This window comes from Scyliorhinus torazame, chromosome 13 (assembly GCF_047496885.1).
Source record: "Scyliorhinus torazame isolate Kashiwa2021f chromosome 13, sScyTor2.1, whole genome shotgun sequence".
NCBI lineage: Eukaryota > Metazoa > Chordata > Chondrichthyes > Carcharhiniformes > Scyliorhinidae > Scyliorhinus > Scyliorhinus torazame.
Genome location: NC_092719.1, coordinates 124,337,096 through 124,359,317, shown reverse-complemented (window position 1 = coordinate 124,359,317; position 22,222 = coordinate 124,337,096). Strand labels below are relative to the sequence as shown.

General features: G+C 45.4%; 1 protein-coding gene across 4 annotated transcripts in view; it reads right to left on the bottom strand.

Annotated features, from left to right (window-relative positions):
• Positions 1–13,601: 13,601 nt before the first annotated feature.
• LOC140388266 (metabotropic glutamate receptor 7-like) overlaps positions 13,602–22,222 on the bottom strand; it is a 1,207,316-nt gene continuing 1,198,695 nt past the window's right edge. For all 4 annotated transcript variants that reach the window (XM_072472130.1, XM_072472129.1, XM_072472131.1 and 1 more), the window contains one exon: positions 13,602–14,414. In XM_072472130.1, coding sequence (XP_072328231.1) covers positions 14,365–14,414 — 50 coding nt within the window. In that variant the 3' untranslated portion in view covers positions 13,602–14,364. The remainder of the gene's footprint in view (positions 14,415–22,222) is intronic.

Genomic DNA, 22,222 nt, shown 5'->3' with positions numbered 1-22,222 from the left:
CACACAGACAGTGACCCAAGCCGGGAATCGAACCTGAGACCCTGGAGCTGTGAAGCAACAATGCTAACCACTGTGCTCCTGTGCCGCCCTGAACGTCATAGTCCCATTAACACATTAAAAAACATGCTGTTCTCGCACAGCAATTAACAAGAACACCTCATATGTTTAATCACATTTGAAGATTTTGTGGGTAGAAATTCCACCCCGGCTTCTCCCAGTCTCTCCTCTGTAATTTCAGCAGAAGACGAGCAGAAGTCCTTTCAAATTTACATGACCAGTTCTCCGGGATTCCCACAGCTTTCCCATCGAGTGACAGTGGGCGATGAAGAGAACCATGACAAAAGTATTACACGAGTTACTATGTGATGCTTACGAATACTACAGTATGTTAAAAGAACCAAAACATGATTCAACTGAGGGTTGGTTGATATAATTAATTTTAAGTAAAATATAACGTGTGCGTGGTGATGCAAATCAGATTTTCCATAATATTAGTCCATGTTACAGACGCCTGGTCAGATCCTAATAATGGCTAAGATACTGGACCAGAACCGCAACATTTTTTTAATTTTGTAAGACTGTGGGGTAAGATGGATTTGTTCCAGGAATGATTGCGTAAGAATTGGGGCTTGGTTATTTTTGCAAACAAAAATTTATTAAAACAAAAGGATAAAAAATTAAACTTTTAAACTTCAACCCTAACAAGTGCAGCTTACATGTATCTCTTAACCCTAACACATAACTTCCTATTAAACAGAACGTAAAATGGACATACAGCTCTCAACTCTACTTGGGAAGGCAACAATGATACGTGCATGCACAGAATATATTCCTATTGTTAGAGTAGCGCCTTCAGACTTTTTTTCAAAAGCTTGTCTCTGTGGCAGCTTTTCATTACTCTCCCGGTGGCTTTCCAAATCATTCTGCCTCCACCCGATCAAAAAGAATTCTCTTCTTTCTCTGAGCTCCGCCCAGCCCCTCAAACAATGGTTCTGTCCTGGAGCGTCCAGACTTGAACTCATAATTACTATTTGGACTTTTGATTGCGTACTTCCATTTACACAAAAGAACAGAGCCATGCCATGAATATTAAATTAAACTTTAATTTACGGACAAAAGAGGCCATCGGACTCTGTATTGGGCTAATTGCTGGTCAGATTAGAGTGCCCTGGCTGTTTATTTCCTGTTTATTCCCATTAACCAGTTTAAGTCTGAATGGGGCAATGTAATTTAGGCCAGGTGTGGGCGTATACCTCTGACTCAGTGCCAGTAGTTGTACCCTCAGTGTATTAATCTCTAAATTGCCACTACATCTTCAATCCCAATGCTGGATACAATTTCCTAACATCTCCCTATCATAACATCCAACATGCTGAAAATATGAAGCTTGTAATATTCTGCATAATTATAAGATGGTGATCCAGTGTCTTTTTTCTTCAAAGACGCATTGACTAATTACGTAGTGATAGCTGACTTCACAACACAGTAACCCTGAGATTCCAAATGGTTTTGGTTTCATTCACAATTATATTTCTTTCTGTCTTAAATTTATGATGAATGTTTTGGCTCATGAGGGGCAGCATGGTTGGCACAGTGGTTAGCACTGCTGCCTCACAGCTCCAGGGCCGCGGGTTCAATTCCAGCCTCGGGTGACTGTCTGTGTGGAGTTTGCACTGTCTCCCCGTGTCTGCGTGGGTTTCCTCCGGGTGCTCCGGTTTCTTCCCACAGTCCAAAGATGTGCAGATTAGGTGGATTGGCCATGCTAAATTGCCCCTTAGTGTCCAAAAAGGATAGGTGGAGTTACTGGGATATGGGGATAGGGTGGAGGCATGTGCATAAGTAGGGTGTTCTTTCCAAGGGGTGGTGCAGACTCGATGGGCCGAATGGCCTCCTTCTGCACTGTAAATTCTATGATTCTATGATGCGTGGATGTCAGTGCTAGGAAACAGAATGCTTCTCTACTCTTATTAAGATCTGTTTGAATGAAGAGCAGCAAAGGTCAGAGGTTGCATTGATTCTGAGCTTTGTACGCTACCCCTATGGTGGACATGCACACCATACAGCATCAATGCATTTCCCAGAATGAATTCTGGGCAAATTTGTGCACTGGACATGTACTTACCAGTCACTGACTGAATCACTTGCAACACAATAGTAATAGGTCAGTGTATCTTGGAGGTAGCCAATGTACTTTTGCCAATCATATTTCATTCTTGGTCGATTCTAAGTTTGCTGATCTCTACTGGAGCAGTTACCAGTGGCCCCTCCATGGTAAAAACAGTGGTGAGGATTTCATTTATCAGCGTGTGAGCACATAAGTGAGACCAGAATTGGGCCATTTATGGTTGAATAGGTACCAATACACACTGTCAGCAATCACACACTACTGGAGGGCTGAAATCGTGCTCTGCCGGGAGTGAACGCCTTTGGGAATGGAGGAGGGAAGGTTGTAAACAGCAAACTCCAAATTGACTACAAAGTATTTCAATACACGGCACAGAAACTGCTTATTCATCCCGTTAGAGCCAGGCTGGTTTTTAAGCTCGACACATGCCTCCTCGTAATCTTCATCTCACCCTATCAACATTACATTTTATCCCCTTCACCCTCCTGTACTCGTCTAACTTCACTGAGGGATTTTACAGCAACAAAGGTGACAACTTGACAGTGTCAGACAAGGATTGATTTCACCCAAAAGTCTCCTAGCTGAAAGGGCAAGACATTAAACAAATGCTCAAAAGAGGACATTTTATAACTTAATGTTCCCAGTGTTGTCTTTTGTACAAAGGGGAGAACTTCACCTGAAAGTCAACACATCCTGCTTAGTTTTCCATTGTATTCCCCAAGTGTGCTCTTGCTACATGAGTTGCGATAGTCCCAGCTGACTGGTGATGATTTAGCTGAGTGTCACCACACCGCAGGCGAGGGGCAAGGCTAAGAAGGCCGAGTGCCATGTTCAGTCAGGAAACTGGTGTGTTTCTCCCCAAAGAAACTGGCAGGTTTCCCAATGTGATCTTCCCACATTTTACCATTTTTTTGAAGGGTTTTGCACCAGCATTGTGGGGGTTGGAGCCTAAATATGCTGCCAAGTCTGCTGTCAAGTCTGACTTCACAGAGCTCGTGATCTCAAAATTAAGTTAAAGACCCCCGATCCCCAGACAGCGGGGCCTCCCACCATCAATGATCCCCCCGTCTCCAAGGATCACTATTATCAACCCCCCCCTCCCAAAGATTGCTAGCATCAACTGCCATCCACCCCCTCAAGGATCACTAGCATTGAGGACCTCCCATTGGGTCTCTCTAGAGGCTCTGCCCATGGCCTTCCCCTTAGTGTCAGGGAAAAGTGCCCCGGCACTGCCCTGCCATGTACCCGACCATCCAGAGGCTACAATGGGTTCTGAGCAGCCGACGCCCCCTCCCCAACCCCACCAGCGGGCCCCAAGTGTGCAGTCGATGAAGTTTTCAAGCAAGCCCAGAGCTCCGTCATAAGGAGAGTGAAAATAAAACCATTGTAAAAAGACAGAGTTCAGCCAGGCCATTGGTGTGCATTGGAGGAAGCTCTTGAGAATTAATACGGTATGAAATTCAATGCAAACAAACAATCTCTAAAGTCCTATGAAAAAGGCAGCATCTGGCTACACCACAGATGCTCCTAACAGTCAATGGGGTATGACATTTAACATAAACAAGCAAGTAGAAAGGGATAAAAGCAGGCATACTACAACAGTGAAACCGCAGACCCCATTGAAACTTCAAGGGGAACGAAATGCTTCTCCAAGAAGGAAGCTGCAGAATGGCTCTGTTCTGTCAGAGGGTTTTTGGACAGATAGGCTGCAGCTGTGCCTTGCACTGAAATGGGGTGCTAGTGAATGAAAGCAGGTTTCAAGGCTACAGCCCCAGCTCTCTTGAAGAATCACACCCCGTCCCCCAATGGCATCTGGCCAGAGACTGCTGTACCCTTGTGCTCCCTGGATGGTGAGGTGTACTCACCTCCTTCCTCCCTCTCAGAGTCCACCACACCTGCTCCATGCTTGTAAGGATCAGTAGCAATTGATACCCGGCTGACATCCCACTAGTGGCGGGAAGATTCCGTGAGGGCAGAGCATCTGGTTTCAATCTTATTAATGAGACTGAATTTCACACATTAATTAATTTAAGTCAGCTTCTCACCCTTTCTGGGTGAGATACAGTTCGCGCCTGCGGGAAGGGCCCAGGAAGATACTGTTTAGCACCCGGCGTGAATCCCATTTTTGGCCTTGTGCCAAATCTTCCCGACACAGCGGGATTTGGGCAGGGCACAACATGGCCGGAAATTCGCCACATTTGTGTTTAGTTTACAATCGATTCAGTGAAAAATGATTGTGTTCCACTTTACCTACTCTCCTCCAAGTCTCTGCAATGACAAATCTTTCCATCTTTCCTTCAGCGAAATGTGATCGTCAGCCAAGAAGCCGCTTTGCTCCACTCTCTATTCCATTTCCATCAGTTGAAATAAATCATGCAGGCGCATTATTTTGAATTAATATTGCATTCTTGGACCTAAACTCCTGATTTCTGCTGTATTCAATTATTAATCATCAACTCATATTGCAGAGACAATGAAACCTTTCCATAATGCTTTCTGAGCTCACCAGTACAAAAGGACCAATATAAAAAGAAGTCTGATTTTAGTCAATGGTGCTGTATGAAAGCACATGCTTTAGTTTATGGGTGCGATTCTCCAGCCTTATTGCGCTCTCACTCAAGCTGAATGAGGCCTGTGAATAGCGGGAGAGGAAAAAAACGAGATCCGCGCCGGGCGCTGCAACTGGCCAGCTCCCATTGTCGAAATCGGGATCTCGCTGTAGCGTGGCGATAAACCAATAATCACCACTTAAGTCCCACTTCCACACAATTAACGGGAACGACCCCATACCCAACTGCCTCCTGTCATTCAGTGGCCTGTCCAGCAAATGCTCATGCTGGTGCCGATTAGTACTCCTTTTGAAAACGTGAGCCTGGCGGAAGGGTTTCCGTGGGGAGCCGAGGAGATGAGTAGCCATCTTTGCTCACAGGCAAAGAGACCGGGGGCACGGGGATTGCTACCCCAGCTACCGGGTCAACCACTCACGGCACCACCATGCCAACCATGGATCATGTTTACCCATTACGGGGGCAACCCTTGTCCCTGCCCGTCATCGCACCGATCACCCATAAACCCCACCGACTTCTGAGGCCTCTGGCTGCGCGACTGAAGGCTACTGCTGATAGGAAATTTGCAATCATGGTTAAGCGAGCACTTCGCACCTGTCAAGTGGATTCCCACGGGTGGGCGAGTCATGTAGCATGTGGGAGTCATTGCCTAGCATCCCAATCACACCTTGATGCCTGGACACTGTGCTTGAACACTGCGGGAGGAAACACCACAGACACAACATCCGAATACCCAGGGGATGGGACACAGCTCCGAGGACATGTCCACGGTTAGAGGTGGGTGAGTGCCACGGGGAGGGGGGGATGACTGGAGAGATGGGCAAAGGGTCCGGGCGTCAGCACGCATTGCGGAGGAAAGAGACAGAGGCATCAGAATGGTTGTGCAAAAAGGAGTTTAATATGCTGTATAATACCCCACTCCGGGTGGTGCCGACATCGTGCATCAGGCTTTCCACTGCCGGCGCCATCTCCTGTGCCCGTACCCTCTGGGACTCCTCCAAGCGGCTATGGATCTGCTGGAGCGATACTGACATCTCCCTCTGAATGTCCCGGCCGCTCCCTATCACCTCCATCAGCTCCGAGTATCCCACTTCCAGAGGCGCAGCATCAGGGACCAGCTGGGTCTAGGGATCCAGCAGACCTCCGACTGCTGTCTCGCCTGTGGGTTTCTGCCTCCACGAGATGTGCATCATCAGCGGTGTGGTGCTCACCAGATTGTGCCCCAGACGCCTGACCACTAACATTTCCCCCCGAGATGTTTGTACCTGCGCTGGTGGAGGGTGGGGATGACTACTGTGCCGCGGCACAGTTACATCTTCGGAGCTCTCCTCCGAGGTGTTCTCCTCAGAGTCAGGAGAGGGGGTCGCCCAGGATGGGTCAGCTGCTGGACCTGCGGGGGAATGGACAAATGGTCAGTGGGAGGAATAGATCAGTCAGTAAGGAAATTAAGGAAATCAGTACTCACGTTTGACAGGTCCTCCCGGTGGAGCCTGGTGGTTCCTCACCTCTGCGGCATCCGCCAGCCTCCGCGTTAGTGACTGCCCTGTCCTCGGCCACATCAGTCACCTCCAGGGCCCATTCCTTGAAGGAGGTGAGGATTCTCAAGTCCGGCACCCCACCGCCAGTCTGGGCCCTCTCCCGATGATTGTGGGAGAGCTTTTTCTGAGGAGACACAGAAAAGGCACCGTTAGCCACATGCGTGGTTCACTGTGGTGGGAGAGGGTGTGTGAAGGCGGGTTTGGGGGGAGTAGAGAGACGTGGGAGGGCTGGGGGTCACCCGAGGGGTGGATGCTCCCTTGAAGGGGGGTTGGGGGCGTTGGTGTCTACTCACTCGTGCTGCCCGGTGTAGGTCGTTGACCTTTATCCGGCACCGAAGGCCAGTCCTCCTGGTTCCACTCCACCTCATCCCAGGCAGCAATGGTTGCCTTGTGACTCATCCTCCAACCATCCATCCAACAATTTGTAGACTTAATTGCCAGTGACTTTGTAACGTATGGAGTTCACGATTTCAAAGTCGACCTCATAAACAAACAATTTCCTCTATGAATTATAAATTGCTGATTTTTTGGGGTGGGGGGGGGAGTGGCTTAATGGGTCAGACAGGAACCTTTAAGCTGTGGGACATGATTTCAGATTCCACCTTCGTGATCAGATTAAAGATTGATTGATCTCTCTCAGTGTGAGGTTTGCATATTCTCCACCTGTCTGCGTAGGTCTCACCCCCACAATCCAAAGATGTGCAGGGTAGGTGGATAGGCCACGCTAATTTGCCCCTTATTTGGAAACAAAATTAACTGGGTACTTTAAATTTTAAAATGTATTCAATAAAATAAAATGCATTGGCTCATGGAAAAGTGATGCCACAATCTCATTGGCAGGTTCACGTACCTGTCATGGTGTGGGACTCCCAGTTATGAGATTGGGCAAGGAGTTTAAAAGAGTTTGAAAACAAGTCCCAAACTGGCACCTTAGTATGGCACCGTTGCAGGAATGCAGTGTGTAAATTCAACTTTGATGGGGGTGCAAAGGAAATGGCACTGTTCACCCATTATACAACCTATCTGATGTCCACCTCCATTCAGGCACTGGATAGTGGGGTAATTAATGGACAGCAAGTCCATCATTCTCCATGTTGTGCTTCAACCAAAGTTGCATGACTTGGTATACACTCCACCTGACTTTCCTCTCCAGTGAAGTAATGTGTGACAGTAATTATCACCCATCAGATGCTCACATACTTCAATATGACAATCCAAAATCTACGTATCATTCAGACACAATGGCCATAATTAAATTTTCTCTTGAAAGGCAAAACCTGCAGAGGGCATTTAATAGGGTAGGTTCAGTGGCAGGTGGGAACCCTGCTGCCTTGTATCCTCAGTCCCGATCAAGTCCGGGATGCGAAAGCTTGTGGAGGGTCAATTAATGCATAATTAATGCCCACCTAAGGGTCTCATCCTGCCACTACTGCCATGTTATCAACAGTGGACATGGGTTCCACCATGTGGGAAGTCCAGATGGCAAATCCAGAAGGGGAGGGTCAGGCACTCGGTGCTTGGGCCAAGGGACCCAGTATCAGGTAGGCTGGGTGGGAGAAGTGGGGGAAGAGTAGCGGAGGATGGCCAGGAGGTCGACTGTGGGGTAGGGGTGGATGGACACGGAACACCATTGCCGCGGCCGGAAAGGCAGCCATGCAGCTGCGCATGCCGCTAATAGCCCTCTGTGAACTTAGGGCCACAGGTTGGAAAGGGCCATCCCCCTAGGTGCCCGCTGGACACAGCAGACCCATCAGCTGAATGGACGCGCTCCAGCACAACCAGTCCCACCTTGTTGACTGGGATGAGTGTGTGTGGGGAGTGTAATGTGCAGCTGCAGCTTGTCAGCGTCCCGAGTGTCAATCATAGACCCGGCGAATCCTCACCATTTTCCATTGGAATCGATTGTGTTCCACGTGGCGCTCATGCTAGCCTCTCCACAGTAACGGGTTTGGTCCAGGTGCGGCGCCTGTTTTGCTGTTGTGAAAGTCCACTTAGTCTCAGAAACAGAGAATCCCACCCAGTGGCTTTGATGAGGGGAGAACTCACGCCTTTTTCCCAACTAGTGTTTTCAGGTCTTTTATGTCCACAGCGCCTCAGTTTATTGTTTCACCTGAAAGACAGCAGCTCTGATAGTGCAGCATATCCTCAGGAGTTTACTCGAGAGTTGGACCTTCTGACTTCAAAGTGAGTGTGCTGCTATAGATCCACAGTGCATAAAAATTGTTAATATCGCAAGAGTCCCAGAGGGCCATAGGCAGCCAATTGATTGATGCGTTAACAACATGAGTTCAATTCCCGTACTGGTTGAGGTTATCGATGAAGGCCCCAATTTCTCAACCTCACCCCAGCCTAAGATGTGGTAACACTCAGATTAGATCACCACCAGTCAGCTCTCTCTCAAAGGGGGATAGTAGCCTCTGGTCCTCTGTGACAATGGTGACTTTCATTTTGTTCCCACTGTGCACAGCAGGAGGGAGTAGCGCAAAATGGCCAGTCACAAGCATGCCTGCAACTCCTGAGCCCTATGGAAAAAATGGCTCTTAGCATCATGGGACTGAGCTTGTGACATCTGCCGTCATTGAGAACATCAAGGTTGACAGAATGTTCCTCCTTAATGTCCCTTCTCAGCTCTCAGCTCACACTCATGCTGCCATTTGACATGATGAGCTAGCTGCTAATGGTGTGACCATGGATCGCCTGCTTCCCTTCCCAACTCATTCCCTCACACTGACTAATTCCCTTTCTGATTTCCTGCTTCGAGACAAAACTTCCACTTGTCCATCCACAGAAGCCCAAGGAGCAGGAAAGAGAGCAACAGCTACAATACATAATGTGCACTAACTCAGGTAATGTGTATGTACCTTGGCGGCAAGAACGGACATTTCAACATACGAAACGGGAACAGGAGTAGGCCACTCGGCCCTTTGAGCATTCCCTGCCATTCAATAAGATCATTCAACAGGTTAGCTGATCTGACTGCTATCTCCCACCTACACTCAATAACCTTTCACCCGCTTCTTTATCAAGAATCCATCTAGCTCTGCCATGAAAACATGCAAAGATTCTGCTCCCACTGTCGCCTGAGGAAGGGAATTCTATAGTCTCACTCCCTTCAGAGAAATAAATTCTTCTCATCTCTGTGCTAAATGGGCGACCTCTTATTTTTAAACAGCAAGCCCTAGATCCACAGGGTCTAGATTCTCCCACAAGAGGAAATATCCTCTCGAGATCCAACCTGTCAAGACCGCGCAATATGGAGCTCAGATCAGGGAGTGATAACTCCTCACAAGTGGTCAGCAAACAGACCAGGTGGATAGTTTATTTGCCAGCTCACCAGAGGATGAGGTTGCAGATGGGTCTGGCCACAGTGGAGTCAGATGAGGGCCTCCACAGAGTGGCAGACAAGAGAACACTGATGGGCATGCACACTGAGATGTTGGATGCAGTGGTTCGCCTTTCCTTCAACCTCATGTCACTGCCAAGGTGCATGGAGGAGTCTGTCCCAGGGTTGGCAAAGGACACTGCACAGAACTCACTCTCTCCATGGGGCTGCATACCCAGAGGCAATGCCACCATTGACCCCTGTACTTTTTGCAGCTTTTGTATGTATAGGTCACCGATCCTCTTTTTTCCTGTGAAGATGAAGGAATAACTCTTTGGAAATTCAGGAAGAAAACAACAACTCTAAAAACACTCCAGAGAACTGACTTCCAAACAGTCTGAGATAGCAGAGAGAAAGAATGATCTTACCTGCATTATGGGTGTCTGATCGTTGAAGGAATGATGGTGCAAGGCTCACCTTACAGCTCAGCACTTTTTTGGCTGCAGAACGAAGAGCAAATGTGTTACCTGGAGTTGCATGGTCCATTTGAGATATCCTGTTAGTGCATCAAGTGGCTGGGGTGTGCGACATCAGGATCGCACTCTTCCACAGGCTCTTCTCAAGAGGGTGTGGTGTGTGGGCCATGTAGGAAGCAGCTGGTAGTGTAGCATACCCCAACATGCTCCAGTAAAACGTCCCAAGAGCTCCATTGTGCTGCTTTGTCCCTTAAAGAAGTTACTCCAAGAGGCATAGCACAAATTAGCAGACGGATAGCCCCGTAATCCTTCAGATTGTGAACAATGCCACAGATGACCTATCACTTTCTCAGGAAATATTGCATTCAGATTGTTGGGTGAGCATGATCTTGAAGTCTGCGAATTATGCCTTTGACACTGATCAGGTGGAGTAATTTAACAACAATTAAAAGAATCTCTTCTTTTGAAATGTGAGTTCCAAATATAATTCATTTGTTTACTGTCTTATGGTTTGCACCTATTGTTAAAGCATGATCACGCTTTCAGGTTTTTTCTGATGCAGCTCTTTGTCAAGGCAAAGGGAGTTAGTTAAGTGGAGTGAAAGAGTTGGCAATTGGGTGTTGTTGCACAACAATCCACTTGAACTATAACAGGAGACTAGAAATGATTAATAGCAGGAATGTAAGAACTAACACTTTCATGCTTTAAGAGAGATGTTAAACTGTTCAAAATAACCAGAAATCTAAAGTAATATAAGTTCAATGTTTTTCTTACCACTTGATGTCAAAAGTGATGCTTGGAAATACTCTCAAATTAAAGAGTGTCAACCAAATGACTTGTGTGCGTCGAGTGGCAGTAGGCCATTTCCACACCATTCTTTAGCTCACAATCTCAATTAAAATGAGGGCAGTTGTAAAGATGAAATACAACTTTAATTTGTTCCTTCATAACAAAAGATACGAGAATACTCAATATAACTACTTTTGAAGTGGCAGCGTCATTTCTATGGATCATCATTCCTAATGTTTCTCAAAGCACCGTGTACAATGAATTACTTTGAATGTTCGGTGACTAATTTTATAAATGATGTTGAGTTTCCATGACTGCTTTTTCTTCTTTTCAAAATCTTTGTGCGCTCATGATTCACCCAATTTTATTTTTGCATCACATCTCTTATGTTCTTTGAAAACATTCCCTTCTCACTGATTTTCTTCACTTTCTATTCCCTTGAAAGTGTTAACTCTGAGCTGCTGTTGGACAGTTCATGTACAGGCATGTGACATTCTGGAACAGACTCACTGCCTTGCATAATGGGAGCCGAGACAGTGAATATCAGAAAGTTGTCCAGCTCACGAAGCAGCATGATTGTGTGTAATCCTGGCTTTACCTCACAGTAGAGGATGTGTATTCTCAGTTGGTGATTGCATACAGGAATCCTGATTCCCCCCCCCCCCCCCCCCCTCCCCCTCCCCCACCACCACCTCACTAGGGGCCATGCTTCTTTACTTCCCCAGCAATTAAGCCAGTGTGGACCAGAGATTGAGCTCCCGATATGCCTGCTATGTATGGTTCAAGTACACATCTTTATATTCCCACCCATTGATTAGAAATGGGCTAAAATCTAGCCTGGAGTCACAAAGGAATCCGCTAGGTATCTTTGAGCTAGGGTATTAAGAAGGACCAATTAGTGAGCAGCTCAAACATCTATCCTCTGGTTAGCATGATTTCCTTTTGCCAGGGGCATAATTGGATAGAGGCAGGAAGAGGCCACAGCTCGAAGTGGAATCACGGCATGCGTGACTGATCGCAGCATAATAAAGTGGAGAATTGTGGAAAATTGGCTTTGTTTAAAAGAAAATTGTAATGCCCATCATCCAGTTTCTGTTTTAAAAATTTCCAGACAACCCACTCAAAATCTATAGTGCTCTTTCGATAAGTGGGTCACTGGTAATGGACATCCAAAACCAGGCAGACACCTTACTTGCTCCTTACCTGGAAGTTGAAACCATGCTTCAGCTTGAGAGTATATCTTTTTGTTGTTGTTGCCATTTTTGGACTATCTCCTGTGTTGGCTCTTCTGTTCTGCCTCCTCTCATACTGCACATCCTCCTTATGCTCGAGGGTCAGTTGACCCAGGTGAGTGAGTGTCCACATGTAGAGAAGGGGATACCTTGTGGATGTCTGATGATCGGAGTCTTTAAGCTGGACATTGCCCTGTCTTCTTCCTTCTCTTCTTCATTACATCAAACGAAAAGCGACTCCCATTAAGAAATTCATATCAAGGGTATAAAGCAGTACTTTTAGCAGAGCTGAGTTAAAATAGCAGCAACAATTCTTGACTTAAGCCCCAGATGGTAGGATAATGGTCAGGTAGCGAGAGGCTGACAAAGATATAACAATCTATAGCAACATACCTAATGGCCTCCACTGCACGGTATTTGTAGAAGCTTTTAAAACCACTTATAGACCATTAGGCTGGAGGCAAAATAGAGGGGAATGTGATAAAGGAGTTAGCTAACCTTCGATTACTTCGTTATAAATGTAGCAGAAATCTGGAGGGGCCTGGGTGGAAATAAAACTCAGGTAGATTTTTTTTGAGGAAGGTTTGAGGCAGTAACCTTTGAGAACACTTCCCACCCCCACAACATGGGCCATGATTCATATTGAAGATCAGGTCGGATTGCCTCAGCAGCATTAGTGGTGGAAGTAGAATCACATAAGCATTTTAAGAGAAAGTGGATAAATGTTTTAAAAAGAAAAAAAAGTAGTTAATAGAGTTTGGGAAAAGGACAGAGGAATGGGGCTAAGCAGTCGACTAATATAAGAAGATGGCACAATCGCAACGGACTGATTGATTTCCTGATATGTAATTTTCTTTCAAAGCAAATTCTGTGCAAGGAACAGAAGTTTTATGACACTGTGCTTCTGATAAACATTTCCATAAGTTTCTTCCATGCCAGAAAAATCTGCACAATGAAAGATGACTCCGTAATGTAAGGAATTTAAAAAAAAGTTATTCAGGTCGCCTTGTCATGCATATTTTGCCTACAACTGGTTACTCAAGATGAGAGGCTTTGTGTGCTGTTCTAGGAAAACATTCCCATGGAAACCAGGTAGAAAATACTCTGATATTATACAAGAAAACTATTACTACTTTAATCCATGTTCTCACTCTAGTCTGTTTTTTTTGTACGATACATACTCGAGATGTAGACACCAGTGTACATTTTATAATGCTGGGAGTCAGATTCTGGCAAGGCACCATCTCAATGACAGCTATGTCTGTCAGAAAGTTCAAACTAAATGAACAATGGCCCTTCAATCACGATCGCGGGCTTGTCTTTCTCTCAAGTACTGATTGCTTCTGCTGTTTTAGTTCAATAATGTGCTTGTTTCCCGGCTTATATGCAGAGTTCTATTTTTTAGACCATGCTTCTTCACACAGTGTCAAATGTGATAACACTGATCTCTTGCTTAAGTGCTCTACAGAGCAGAACTACTGAAGCAGTTAATGGGATGGACACGTCCTTTCCATGTGCTGGATTCACAAATATAGAATAATGCCAGAAACACTTTTTGCATGAATAAAAAATTAATCCAAATGGTTTTATTTCTTGTGCTGATACATTCTTTGACAACAACACATCATTTATCCCAATTAATGAGTGACCATAATAAAATAAAAATCATGTTTGGCTGAAAGAATATTCCACGATATTGGCACATAAGCATCAAGATTAATGTCAATACTTGTTACAAACAAATTGTAGAAAATTAACATGCTTTCATAGTCCTTTATCACAGAGCTCCATAGGGGGCATAACAAGACGTGAACTGTTGACTAAACAGGGAATTCAAAGACCAATTAATAAGTGTAACTGCATTCAGGAAGCAACAGTGAAACAGAAGCAACAAAGATGCACCACGCAAAACTTCACAAAATATATAGATGGGATTTTATTTTCTCTTTGTCAAAAACTGCAGTCTGGAAGTACACTCAAAGACTTAAGAAGCCCTGCGAGATCACAGTTATTCATTGCAGTTTGCTCACAGGGAAAGATGCATTGGTTTCAGCTCTGACTGATGCGCCGGGTCACGCACATGACAATACGACAGTGCCAGTGGCTTGCAAGTCTGATGAATCCAATTGGTGTTTCAGCGAATTGTTTCTCAAGGAGCATATCAAACACTTGGGCCTTCCGTGTTCAATCTCTGAGGTAAAGCCTGGCTTACAGGCTCCTCCATTGATAGGCAGTAGGGTGCATGGAGGCCTGTGCCAGATGAATGACCAGACGCCTGAAGAACCCGGCCTCCTGTTCTCTTCAGGAGGCAGCATTTAAATGACGAGATCATTGTAGCTTACGTATTTCTTTTTGGCTGCTGGGCCTGTAGGAAAGTAGCAAGATCAATGTTAGAGCAGGGAATGTCATATTGATTAGTTGATGCTCTTACACAATAATAGTTTCACTGATTAATTACTTCCAAGGACTTCATGAAGTGATGCATCTCACAAAATCTCATAGTCATTGAGCACAACATCTCTGTCCCCATGAGAAATCCACATTCCTCACATAAAGTGCTTTACACAAATTGCGTGGCCAAAGAGAATCTGGGATTTCAAAGTCAGAAGCCTCAACTAAGTCTTAAGCAAATGCTTGCTTCTTGGTTAGTCATTGGAGTGAACATGTTTCAAGGTTTGCAAGTTAATTTCATTGTTGAGCTAATTAATCCTGAACTTTGGGGATAAAGGGCACGCAGGGAATGATTTCATCTGTGCTTTAAATACAGGGAAATGGAACAACGTCTACACTTAACGCTAACGTGAAAGGGGAATTTTCCCCCCCGCAATCCAATAACTATTTAATTTATTAAAATGGAGAATATGAGCAACAATATGTCTCCCGTTTCTTCAAGTCATGAGAATAACTCACTGAATCAAGATGTATTTATGGAAAAACAAATCCAGGGAAAATGGATCTGTGGACATTTCTGAGCCAGGGGTGATGACTATATGATCAAGATGAACTGACTATATCAAGGGGGAAAAGTCAGCAGGATTAATGAGGTTTGAAAACACAATAATTATTATTATACCGAAACATTTTTGTTTGCCTTTCCAATTTCCCTTCTCCTCTCAAGCTCAGTGTGGTTTTTTGAGGACGGCTCCCCACTTTATTGCCTTGCTTTACGCATCTGATTGCCACCCACGAACACAGATAAAGACAGTTGGCAGGACATTCACAACTGTGGAACATATCGGAGCCAAATCCAGTGCTGTCCTGATCACGGCCTTGACCTCCAATTTGTCCTGGATTCTAATCATGCATGAGTTTCATTTCAAAGACTGCTTACTGCTGTTAATCGTGTATCTATTGTATTTAGTTGCATGCAAGTGGAGAACATTAATTCGGGTTTCACTTGAGCACAAAAAACGCGATGCTTACTGAAACTGTGGTGTGGTTGACTTTGCAGACATATGCTTGTCTGTTTCACTCTGCAAATAAATGTAAGACTGAGTAAAGATTTGCTCCTGTATAATCCTTCACCTTTAGTACCATCTTGTACTACCATGTTCTATTTTGGAACTCCACTTGGCGAAGGAGAATACCGGAGCCAATCTTTGCTCATTCTTGCATTTATTCACAGAGTGAAGCATTACAAGCATACAGCTCCTAACTTAACCATACCACAGTTTCAGTAAGTGCCTATTTTTACATGCTGAAGTGAAACCCCCGATGAACGACCTCTACCTACATATAATTTAAAACAATTGATATATAATTGACAGATTCAATTCTTTCTCGTTGAAAAAATCCGAAGAGTTTATATGCAGAACCAACAGCTCAGAAAAAATATAACAAAAATACTTCCATATTCTGTGAGGTGTCCCTCCTCCAAGACCCGAAATACTTTTTGTACGTGTGTTGATTTTTGTAAAACAAATGTACATCCACCCATTAAATCTGAGATATTTTCTTTCTCATCAGCAACTTTCACCTCTGGAACATTGCAGACACTGGAATATGTCCACCCCTCTCATCCTCTTTATTTAAGCTTAAAGTCACCACTCCTAACCTCTCTTCCTGTGGCTTGATGTCCATATTTTGATTGTGTCTCTGAGAAGCACCTGGAAATGCTCTTCCATAGAAAGAAGGCACTATAAAAAGGCAAGTGCTTGTTGTCACTGTCCACCCTCCATCTCACAGCCCGTGCATACACTTCAATGATGGAGTCGACGGAGAGAAAACAGATGAAGAAATATTCTGTTGATACAATTCCTTTAAAAAACCTTGCGGCATTTCTATCAAAGCAATACATGTTTCGGGGGAGGGGGGCAATGACCCTGATTTTGTTGTAGTAATGATGGTGAAACTGTCAGTGTTCAGTGCTCTTGAACTGCCAGCAACCAAGGAGTTCATTCTCCCTGTGTGGACGGGAACGGGGACTGCAGGGAGAATGAACAAACTGACCATGGCACCGTGCCATTCAAGTGAGGGCAGAAGAAAGAAATGTTGTCGTAATTGGAGATAGTATAGTTAGGGACATTAACACTGTACTCTGTGACCAGGATCAAGAATCCCAAAGGTTGTGTTGCCTGCCTGGTGCTCGGGTTTGGGATATCTCATCTGGGCTGCAGAGGAGCTTCGAGTGGGAGGGTAAAGATCCAGTTGTCGCGGTCCAAGAAGGTACCAGGGAGGAGCTGTCCAGAGTTGGTTGGAAAGGAACCTGGCAGGGAAGACAGTGGAACAGCAATGGCAGGAGTTTTGGAGGGTTATTCGGGAGGCACAATAGAAATTCATCCCAAGAAGGAGGAAACATGCTAAGGGGAGAACAAGGCATCCATGGCTGATGAGGGAAGTCAAGGACAGCATAAAAGCAAAGAAAAAGCATACAAAATGGCGAGGATTATTGGAAAGCCAGAGGACTGGGAGCCTTTAAAAGCGAGCAAAGGACAACTAAAAAAGCAACAAGGGGGGAGAAGATGAAATATGAATGCAAGCTTGCTAGTAATATAAAAGAAGATAGGAAGAGTTTTTTCAATATATAAAAGGTAAGAGAGAGGCAAAAATAGACATTGGATCACTGGAAAATGAGGTTGGAGAAGTAATAATAAGAAACAAAGATATGGCAGAGGAACTGAATAGTTACTTTGTGGTGGAAGTCACCAGTGGGATGCCAGAGCTCCAGGAGAACCAGGAGGCAAAGGTGAGTGTAGTGGTCATCACTAAGGAAAAGGTTCTGGGGAAACTGAAAGGACTGAAGGTGGATAAGTCATCTGGACAGGATGAACTACATTCCAGGGTTCTGAAGGAGATAGCTGAGGAGATTGTGGAGGCATTGGTGGTGATCTTTTAGGAATCACTAGAAGCAGGGAGGGTCCCAGAGGACTAGAAAGTAGCTAATGTAACACCACTATTTAAGAAGGGAGGGAGGCAGAAGACAGGAAATTCCAGGCCGGTTCACCTGAGTTTGGTCATTGGCAAGATTTTAGAGTCCATTGTTAAAAATGAGATCGCGGAGCATTTGGAAGTGCATGGTAAAATAGAACTGAGTAAGTATGGCTTCGTCAAGGGGAGGTCATGTCTGACAAATTTGTTTAGAGTTCTTTGAGGAGGTAACAAAGAAGTTAGACAAAGGAGAACGAGTGGACATGATTTATTTGGATTTCCAGAAGGCCTTTGACAAGGAGCTGCATAGGAGACTATTAAATAAATTAAGAGCCCATGGTGTTAAGGGTAAGATCCTGGCATAGACAGAGGATCGGCTGACTGGCAGAAGGCAGAGAGTGGGGAAAAGGGGTCTTTTTCAGGGTGGCAGACGGTGACTAGTGGTGTGCCTCAGGGGTCTTTGCTGGGGCCACAACATTTCATTATATACATTAATGATTTGGAAGAAGGAACTGAAGGCACTGTTGCTTAGTTTGCAGATGATACAAAGATCTGTAGAGGGACAAGTAATATTGAGGAAGCAAGGGGGCAGTAGAAGGACTTGGACAGACTAGGAGAGTGGGCAAAGAAGTGGCAGATGGAATACAATGTGAAAAAGTGTGAGGTTGTGAACTTTGGAAGGAGGAATGGAGGCATAGGCTATTTTCTAAAGGGGGAAATGCGTAGGAAATCAGAAGCACAAAGGGACTTAGGAGTCCTTGTTCAAGATTCTCTGAAAGTTAATGTGCAGGTTCAGTCGACAGTTAGGAAGGAAAATGCAATGTTGGCATTCATGTCGAGAGGGCTAGAATACAAAAGCAGGGTTGTACTTCTGAGGCTGTATAAGGCTCTGGTCAAACACCATTTGGAGTATTGTGAGCAGTTTTGGGCCCCGTATATGAGGAAGGATATGCTGCCCTTGGAAAGGGTTCAGAGGAGGTTCACAAGAATGCTCCCTGGAATGAACAGCTTGTCATATGAGAAACGGTTGAGGACTCTGGGTCTGTACTCGTTGGGGTTTAGAAGGACGAGAAGGGATCTTATTGAAACTTACAGGATACTGCGAAACTTGAATAGCGTGGACGTGGCGAGGATGTTTCCACCAGTGGGGAACACTAGAACCAGAGGGCACAATCTCAGACTAAAGGGACGATCCTTTCAAACAGAGATGAGGAGGAATTTCTTCAGCCAGAGGGTGGTGAATCTGTGAAACTCTTTGCCACAGAAGGCTGTGGAGGCCAAATCACTGAGTGTCTTTAAGACAGAGATAGATAGGTTCTTGATTAATAAGGGGATCAGGCGTCATGGGGAAAAGGCAGGAGACTGGGGTTGAGCAAAATATCAGCCATGATTGAATGCGGAGCAGACTCGATGGGCCGAGTGGCCTAATTTTATTCCCATGTCTTATGGTCTAATACCACCACTGGGCAGCTACGGCGGAGAGGGTGAGAGGGTGAATACGAGAACCCAACACGGAATGGGTGAGGCGACAGGAGACCTGCAAGGGAATGACCCTCTGGGCCCTCCCCACGGCAGCCCTCCCATCCACCCCAACAAAGTACACATCCTGCCCAGTGGTGGCAGCCACACTGTCGACATGGAAAAAAATGAGGCAGCATTTTGGTTTAATCGAGATGTACCCTGTGGCCCCCATCTTCGGCATCCACAAATTCCCACCAGCCATGCTCGACTCCACCTTTAAAAAATGGAGAAAGGATGGGGGTCGCTAGCGGTCATGGGCCTTTATATAGGAGAGAGCCTCGCGAACTTGGGCGAACTGACAGTGGACCTGGCATCTACCGACAGGACAGAAACTCAGACACCTCCAAATCAAACACTTTCTCCGCAAGGAGACGGCAAGATATCCCAGGGCTCTGACAGACATACTACTAGAGGAAGTAATAAACACAGACAGTAAGTAGAGGGGGAGCTGTGAGAACATATACGGCCGGTTGCTGGACAGGGCAAGGCTACCAGTTGACGAAACCAGACGAAAATGAGAGGACAATTTGGGAGGACAGAAGTGGGTTGGGGACTCTGGATCGAAACACTGAGTAGGGCCAACTCCACCTCCTCCTGCGCTAGGCTAAGCCTAATGCAGTTCAATGTGGTGCACAGAGCTCACCTAACCAGAATCTGAATGAGCAGGTTCTTCCTCGAGGTGGAGGACAAATATGAATGATCCCAGGGAGGCCCAGCCAACCCCGGACACATGTTCTGGGCCTGTCCCAGGCTTGTCAGGTCCTGAACAGCCTTCTTCGAGGTGGGATGTCCAGGGTTGTGGGGGTAAGGGTGGAGCCGTGCCCGAGAGTGGCAGTCTTCCGGGTATCGGACCAGCGAGAACTACATATGGGGAAGAGTGCTGACACCCTGGCTTTTGCTTCCTTAATCGCACGCCGGAGAATCTTGCTCGGCTGGCGATCAGCAGCACCTTGCACAGCTGCAGGCTGGCTGGCAGACCTGTCGGAATTTCTCCACCTGGGGAAGATTAAATACACCATCCAAGGGTCGAACAAAAGCTTCCACAAAGCGTGGGGCCATTCATCAGCCTGTTCCATGACCTTTTCGAGGCCATAGCGACTAGGAAGAGAAGGGGAGGAGAGGGGAGGGAAGAGGGATGGAGGAAAGTCAAAGGAGGACACACACAGGGGAAAGAAGTAGAGGGAGAAGAAGAGGGAAGGGAACCAAGGGAGTCACAGAACGAAACATGGGGGATAAAAGAGAGAGAGGAAAGGCCATGTAGTCCCGCCTCCCCAAACACCGCAACAGAAAGAAGCAGTATGCAATGCCCAGGACAGAAGTCAGCACTAAGAGGGAAACTAAGCTACCAACGGAGGAAAGGGGGGGGAGGGTTTTGGGGGGGGGGGGGGGGGGAGGAGGAGGAAGGGAGGGGTGGAGGCAAATGGGGGGACCACTTGTAAAAATCTCTGTAAATGAGAAACAACTTTATTTGTAAATACGAGGTACACTTGAGCTGTCAGTCTGTAAAAACTGGAAAATGTAAATAAAAATATTTTTTGAAAAAGAACAAGTCACCGTCCCTTGTTAGTACAGAGAAAAAAAAACATATTGCCTATTATTCAGTTTTCACATTACAATTTCAGTGCAACTCAAGGTATAAGGAATCAGTTCATGGCCCAATACAACAATAGATAGACCTTCAGGGAATACTTATTTAGAGCTGGATTGAAGTCCACAGTTTCATCGAGAATACATTGAATGAATTTGATGGAATTTCCTGTCAGGAACTAGGAAGGTGCATTCTCATTCATTCTCAAGCTTGAGTTCTATTGGTAAATTTCTTTAATCCTGTGAAACACATCCAGACTCTCCATCTTACCCCTGTGTTATAAACTACATTATTTTAGGATCCAAGCTTAATCATAGCTTCTTGAGTTACCTGGGTTTTGCCTGTATCCATTCGTATTCTGGATTATAATCTAGTCCTTTGCAGAGCTCCAAATGAGTTCACTCGCCACGCATATTTGTTTGCTCTGGTATAACAAAGACTAACAGTGTGAAAAGGTTTGAATGTTTCCAAACCCCCCCGTCTACATGATCTGAAAAATGATACACTGTTTCATGAGTCTATTCCCAGCATCCTTTTGTGAGTGCAATTTATGAACACCACAGACACACACAAATTACAACTGCATTATTTTTCACACATGAAAGGACAAACAGAAAGTATGGGCATTCCATGTGAAGATCAAATTATTCTATGGCATGCCTCAAATAGCTCAGTACACAATACTAGTACTGGTGCATAAACTGTGAAGACACTGTGGGTGCCACAGACATGTATTTTACATATGCCAAAATAAATTACTTTCTTTTTTTTTAACATTCTTTCAAGTGGAGTTTCCTATATAGCAAAATAAATTACATTTCACTACATGGGTATTTGTTCCACGGGCTAGAGTTACTTTGTTAGTCTAAGCTAGTTTGCACACATCCTCGTTCCTGCATTCTAGCTGTGTTGCAATTATGACTCCTCAGAGAGTGTCTGCTTTTCTAACCCAGGACCCTAATACCGTGCAACTCTTTCACTCCAATTCTTTGCCAGCCATGGCACAGTGGGTCACCCGCTTGCCTCTGTGTCAGAAGGCTTTTTAAGGTTCAAGGCCCACCCAGAGGATTGAGCACACAAATCGAGGCTGACTCCAGTGCAGTACTGGGGGAGTGCTGCACTGTCGGGGGTGCCATTTTTTAGCTGATATGTTTAACTGAGGCTCAGCTTGCTCTCTCTGGTAGATGTAAAAGATCCCATGGTACTATTTTGAAGAAGACCACGGGGTTATTCCAGATGTCCTGGCCAATATTTATCCCTCATTCAACATCATTATAAATATGGTTGTTATCCTATTGCTGTTTGTGGGAGCTTGCTGTGCGCTGATTGGCTGTAGTACGTCCTACATTACAACAGAGGCTGCAGTTCAAAATAATTTCATTGACTGTAAAGCTCTTTGACATGTCCAATGGTCATGAAAGGCGCTATATAAATGCAAGACTTTCTTTTCTGCCAGCTTGGCTGTGTGACAACAGATGCTGAATTCAGCAGGTGTATCTTAAGTTTCCAAATCGCCTCGGATTTCTTACAGCTGTCCATGCAAGAACATCCTGTGCCCCACAGCTGAACCTTACATTTCGCAGCTGGATCTGGAGCTAAAACTACAAGACAGCTGCAGACACCAGATTTTATTCCCCTCCAGCTTCACTTTATAACCTTCAACAAGCAGATCGCTGACCAATCTTCCTGAACTTGGA